At 42.4% G+C, this 6894-nt stretch overlaps 1 protein-coding gene across 2 annotated transcripts in view; it reads right to left on the minus strand.

The window, feature by feature from the left end:
* TLK2 (tousled like kinase 2) overlaps positions 1-6894 on the minus strand; it is a 105529-nt gene that overhangs the window by 11476 nt on the left and 87159 nt on the right. For both annotated transcript variants that reach the window (XM_024760808.1, XM_024760807.1), the window contains one exon: positions 2909-2998. In XM_024760808.1, coding sequence (XP_024616576.1) covers positions 2909-2998 — 90 coding nt within the window. The remainder of the gene's footprint in view (positions 1-2908; positions 2999-6894) is intronic.

The raw sequence follows: 6894 nt of genomic DNA on the forward strand, positions 1-6894 counted from the left end.
CCTCCCACCCTCCCTCCCTATCCCACCCCTCCAGGTGGTCACAAAGCACCGAGCTGATCTCCCTCTGCTATGCGGCTGCTTCCCACTAGCTATCTGTTTTACATTTGGTAGTGTATATATGTCCATGCCACTCTCTCACTTCGTCCCAGCTTACCCTTCCCCCTCCCTGTGTCCTCAAGTCCATTCTCTACGTCTGCATCTTTATTCCTGTCCTGCCCCTAGGTTCTTCAGAACCATATTTTTTTTTTAGATTCCATATATATATGTTAGCATACGGCATTTATTTTTCTCTTTCTGACTTACTTCACTCTGTATGACAGTCTCTAGGTCCATCCACCTCACTACAAATAACTCACTTTTGTTTCTTTTTATGGCTGAGTAATATTCCATTGTATATATATCATACAGACCCAAATTTAAAACTACATACCATTCGTGCCACTAAGGGTCATGTGTCTATCTTCCAAGGCAGTTATAAGCTAAAGGAAGGTTTCCTGAGAGATGAATACCTTTTAAACTATTCTGTGACAATATGGGTAAATCACTCAGGGTCTAGCTGGGAAATAAAAACCAGTATTTAAAACAGAGGGGCTTTAATTCAGGGAACTAATCCCAGAAATGACGGAAGAGCTGAGAAGACAAAGTGGCCAGTGAGCACCCCAGAAATCATCTAGAGCAGGAAGGCATTAGCACCCTAAGGCCAGAGGGCCAAAGGGAGGAGGTGGTGCAACCAGAACCAGACTCACCAAGGGAAACTGCAACCACAACTGGGCGGAGGGGTCTCCACCCACCACCACCTATCTCCCCATTGGCTGAACCCCACTGAATAACAACTGACAAAGGAGCCTGGTAAATACGCCCTGCAAGGGCCAACTCAGCTAAGATTAAAGAGGCGCAGGCCTAGCACTATGGGGCTCTGGGCAGTTTGAGGCCTTCACAGAGCACAGGAACAAAATGCGGACACACACAGTCCTGTGGGATCCCCAAACTGAACAACAGCTCATGCTTCTTATGAAACATAGCATGTCCTAGCATGCTAGCACCCTATTTGAGAAAATATGCCTAAAATTTATAGATTCTCTGATGTGATATGCTGAAATCTGAGGCAAAGACTCTCATGCTTAGTGAATTTATTCTGGACCCAATGCAAGCTGAAAATAAAATCTCACTTTTAATACCTAAACAACTCTCAGAAGACTTTCTAAAACAATGGTCTGACTTACTTTTGATAAAAATTCACCATACACACAACAGGAAGAACAAAGTAAACAACTTAACAATAGCATAGAATCAACTCAATTTCTCAGATTAGTTAAAAGTGTGTATACAATTCAAAACAGCAGATAATCCGAGTCATTATATTTATTTTTGAAACGATTTTTGTACTTACATTTGGGGGTGCGTGTGTGTGTGTGTGTCCTTCCTAGTATTCAAGGTACTTACTGAAAGCAAAACAGTAAGCCACCCTGTGGAAACCTGCTCTCTAACTACAGTGGGGTTTTCTGAACCCCACTCCATGCTACACACATGACTGTGCTGGGTGCACCCGACTGGAAAGGGGAAATCCCTGAGTGGATGTTTCCAAAGGGAATTATGGTCTCCCTTTGGGGTCACTTCTAAATGCCGGCCGGCTCTCTGTGCAGCAACCTCTGAGACAGTTGCTGTCTGGAACAGGCTGAACAGCCTGAGAGGTGGAGGGAAACACTTGTGGGCCAGACCTAGGTATGTTCTCCTGATTCATTTCAGAGTCCAACAGAGAAAATGTCTCCAAATGCTGAAATATTTCTAAACTCCTGGATAAACCGAGAGGCCTAGAGCTTACCTATACCAAGTAATGAAATACAACAATACCTACGGTTATTAAAGATCTCAGACAAGTCACTTAACTTCCCTGGTCCTCAAATCTCCACCTACACAGTGAGAGGGCTGGACTGAAATCCCTATAAGCCTCTGAACCAACATATGTTTTAGGATGCGGCACTGGGCTACGCCACATTCATTCGCATCCTGCGATAAAGTCACGTTGCTGGCACTTCTTCGAAAGGCCCGTCAGTGCTCATCAGGATGGGGCAGAGACTCTCTTGACTGGTGCTTCTCGGTGGTATGCTGGCACCAATTTGTGCCAGTTTCTGAGAGCTGATAAATTTTCAGGACTTTTGTGAGCTGGCTTTTAAGCCACTGGTAGGATGAATGGATAAACAAAAGGTAGTGTTATCCATACAATGGAATATATCCAGTCACAAAAAGGAAGTACTGATACATGACACAAGAAGAACCTTGAAAAAACACCATGCTAAGTGAAAGAAGCCAGTCACAAAAGTTCACATACTATATGATCCATTCATATGAAAGTCCAGAATAGCAAATCTACAGGTACAAAAAGTAGATTAGCGGCTGCTTACGGCAGGGAGTGGGGGTGGAAGAATAGGGGGACGATAGCATAAGGTTCAGGGTTTCTTTCTGAGGTGGTGAAAATGTCCTAAAATTGACTACGGTGATGGCTGCAACGTACATATCTGTGAATACACTAAAACCCACTGAACTGTATAGTTTTAAATGGGTGAACTGTATTTATGTAAACATGCATCGATAAAGCTGCTTTTTTTTTTTAAATTGGACATGTTCAGAGTATTTATACCACAGAAATTGGCAAACAGTACAAATCAGCCCTATGCCTCTCCCCACCAAGCTGGTTGTTAAACATTTACCAGCACACAACAGCACACACCCTGTGGCCAAGAGACGTCTTGCTGGCCCAAATCTGAATTCAAATATGATCATTTGCCCGTAAGTATATTTGGTCCCCTCAGAGAGCATTTCCTGGACCCAGATTTAAACTCTATTCCATGAGTAGTCAACACACGGCAAGAAAATATTATCTGCTAAGCTAAAATGGCATAGCACTTACGAGTCAGTGTCCAGTGAAAAGTAATCATACAGTTTAACTATTCTGGGATGATCCAGTTCTTTGTGAATCCGGTACTCCCTACATGCATGCCTGTAAACAAAATGGAAAATTAACATTTTGCGTTTTGGCCTGTCTCTTAGAACTCTTCCAGGATACTCCTAATTTATTCTCTCACTTCTCCATTGTTCCCGAACATTCATTCCATTCAGGTCCATCTAGTCCCCTGATCTTTCTTCATCTTATTTTCTCTACCAGTATCTACCAAGCTGTTGAGAAAATAGTAGGTGCTAACCTTTTATCCCTTTCAAGTTCATTCTATGGTAATCTCATCTCTTTTATATTTATACCCAAATATCAGAACTTTAAAAATTATAAAGACAGCATTTTTTTCTTTCCTCTAAAGCTGATAGTTTCTATCTATAAATGTTATATATCCTGGGGTTACATCAAGGGGATCAATTTTACCATGTAAATTCACTGGGTAAAAGGATTACCTGTTAGAAAAGGCAATTAGCAGTGCTTTGTATTTGTTTGTTTTTAAATCCTACTCCTTACAAAAAGAAATTTAAAAGACTATCAGCTTTACTTTCTTTTAAGAAAATGCTTATTTGATGAAAAGTTTGAAATTATGGAAACCCTAGTTTTCTTATAACAAGAATATATATATGTGTGTGTATGTATGTATGTATGTATTAACATCTTTCTTCTTTAGTACTTTTCCAATTTAAAATTATTTAGTAAGATTAGGAACAAAAATGTACGATATAATCTGGCAAATTCATATACTGAATTTTAAAAGAGTAACATTTAGTTCTCACTTACAAACAGAGTAATAGGATATTATTATATTTTAAGTAATCTAGCACCATTTAGTTTGGGGCATTTTGTTGTAAGACAAGAGTCAGAAAAGGGAAACTTTCCATAGTATGATAAAAAAAAAAAGTGTGTTATTTTCTGAAATGTACTCTAGCATGTCAAAAATACACAGAAAGTACTCAACCAAAGAAAAGCTGAGGAACAACTAGGGGAAGAGGGAGGGGAAGGATAGGAATCTAAAAGTAATAAATTCTTCCCCAATGGAAATTTGTCTGACTAGGCTTATTTTTCAAGTGGCCATTTTTGGCAGTTTTTGCTTCTTCTGATGCTTAATTTCATCAGCATCTTTATGTCTTTCTGAAAAGAAAAAACTTTCCAGCACTGAGGCAGAGCAGCGTTAGAACACAGGAGGCACTGGGATCAAGAAACCAGGCTTTGAGTCTGAGCTCCATGATGCCCCCTCTCCGGCCTTGTGGGCCTGCACCATCATGGCAGTGGACTGGAAGTTTTAAAGGGAGCTCCCTAGATTTGGATGCCTCCCAAGAGAAGCTAAGCAAACGTAGCTTTGACCCAACTCCCCATCCCACCAAAGCAGCTCCACACTGTCCTTTTTTACATATCAAGATTCCACGGGTAGTGCAGTGATTAAGAATCCGCCTGTCAATGCAGGGGACACAGGTTCAAGCCCTGGTCCAGGAGGATCCCACATGCCGTGGAGCAACTAAGCCCATGCGCCCACAACTACTGAGCATGTGCTCTAGAGCCCACGTGCTGCAACTACCGAAGCCTGGGTGCCTAGTGCCCATGGTCCCCAACAAGAGAAGCCACCACAATGAGAAGCCCACACACCACAACGAAGAGCAGTCCCTGCTCGCTGCAACTAGAGAAAGCCCGTGCACAGCAACGAAGACCCAATGCAGCCTAAATAAATAAATAAATAGAACAGGTGTGATCCCTGGTTGGGGAATTAAGATCTCACATGCCACACAGTGCAGCCAAAAAAAAGATTCCATGTAATATTTCATTTGGTAAAATAAAGGTGATGCTGTTTCTAAAAAAAGAAAACAAATTTAGAAACCTATGGTCTAAACAGATTACTGTTAAGTCATTTCTTACTTTCACACACTATAAATCTATAGTCCTCTGCCCTTTTAACTTTTTGATTTTTGTGCTTTTCAAAGTAGAGACCAATTTCTCCATCATGGTATAAAAAATAGAGGAAAATAAAGGAGGCAAAAATTATGAATCAAAGAAAGTGGTAAAGTCCTCACCAACTAAGAAAACTTTCTGTGTGTCACTGAAAGCACTCCCTCAATGTCACGTCAGGCTCTAAGGCCATTCCTTACAGTTCAGCAGGCAAGGCAGAGGCTCTGCCATGTCCTTTATATGTTCAACTTTCAACTAAGCATCCAAGGGATTAATGTACTATAAATACAGAAACTTAAATAGAAGGCTGGAAGAAACTTATCCACTAAAGTGTTAGTCTTTTTTTTTTTTAAGTGTTAGTCTTTTACTCTAAGTGGATCTATATTTAGACTTTCAATAATTTTATCCTAGAAAATTAGAAAAGAATATCATGCAAGAGTATACTAACTACTTTGGACTTCCCTGGTGGTGCAGTGGTTGAGAATCTGCCTGCCAATGCAAGGGACACGGGTTCGAGCCCTGGTCCGGGAAGATCCCACATGCCGCGGAGCAACTAAGCCCCTGAGCCACAACTACTGAGTCTGCGCTCTAGAGGCCGCAAGCCACAACTACTGAAGCCCGCGCGCCTAGACCCCACACTCCCCCACAAGAGAAGCCACCGCAATGAGAAGCCCGCACACTGCAACAAAGAGTAGCCCCTGCTCACTGCAACTAGAGAGAGCCCGCGTGTAGCAACGCAGCCCCCGCCCACAAAAAAAGAGTATACTAACTACTTCAGATACAATTATTTCTGTGGATAGTTTTATATGAAGTTTTTCCTACCATAAAGTTCTTAATATGCTATTTTGGGGAGTTAAAGAAATCGAGTAATACCTATTAATGCTTTAATAATGCAAAAGTAAAACAATCAGTTTACTTTGTGTTTGTGGGGAGAGGAGAGGAAAGGGGGTATAGAACAGAACTCAAAAATAAACAATACAGGGGCTTCCCTGGTGGTGCAGTGCTTGAGAATCCGCCTGCCAATGCAGGGGACACGGGTTCGTGCCCCGGCTCGGGAAGATCCCACATGCTGCGGAGCGGCTGCGCCCGTGAGCCATGGCCGCTGAGCCTGCGCGTCCGGAGCCTGTGCTCCGCAACGGGAGAGACCACAACAGTGGTATGCCCGCATACCGCAAAAAAAAAATAAATAAATAAACAATACAACAACCTTCTATTTTCTTTGAATTTTTCCTTCTTTTTTACCCAAATAAATGTTCTGATTCCAGATGGGGCTTGGAAGTCATTCCCACAAAGTGAAAAGCAATCAAAAGACCTTACTGCAGGGTAACAGTAGCATTTTCATATTTCATAATGTTACCACAACACTGAAGTGTACTACTTTTCAGTTTAACACTGAAGTTTTGAAGCACTCTCTAAAATCTGTTTGGTGCCTGATATAAGCCTCCTTAATTTAAGTTCAAGGGAGTTAATAACATTTTGCTAATTCACTATTATTTGTAGCCTGAAATTCATCAGTATGATTTCATATCAGTTAGCAAGCAAAATCTTTCAAAGAAAGGTGGAAGTGCTTTAAGAATTTCCCCTCAAGGATGAAGAGGTCACAACAACTTTGCACACCCCCTCCCCAGTGTGTCTGTCAACTGGGAAACAGCTCCTGCCCAGACGGCTCCACAGAAGGTGCTCAGGAGTCAGGACTCCCGCCTTGGTGAGGAGACAAAGAATAGGAGGGCACCACTGCGAACCACAGCTGAACCGGTACAGAACTCAGAAAAACGAGGCTGTCCCCTTCACTTGCTCTGTGACTCCATCTGGTAGACAAATGTGAAAAGAGAACCAATCTACACCCGTCAGGGCTCAAAACAGCTTGCCAAATGTGTCAAGGAGGTGCATGGTCCTGACTTCAATCCCTCACTGCTTCAAAAGGCTACAGTGGGGGCTTCCCTGGTGGCGCAGTGGTTGAGAGTCCGCCTGCCAATGCAGGGGACGTGGGTTCGTGCCCCGGTCCAGGAAGATCCCACATGCCG

The sequence above is a fragment of the Neophocaena asiaeorientalis genome, unplaced genomic scaffold (genome assembly GCF_003031525.2).
Source record: "Neophocaena asiaeorientalis asiaeorientalis breed wild unplaced genomic scaffold, Neophocaena_asiaeorientalis_V1.1 scaffold30, whole genome shotgun sequence".
In the NCBI taxonomy this organism is placed as follows: domain Eukaryota; kingdom Metazoa; phylum Chordata; class Mammalia; order Artiodactyla; family Phocoenidae; genus Neophocaena; species Neophocaena asiaeorientalis.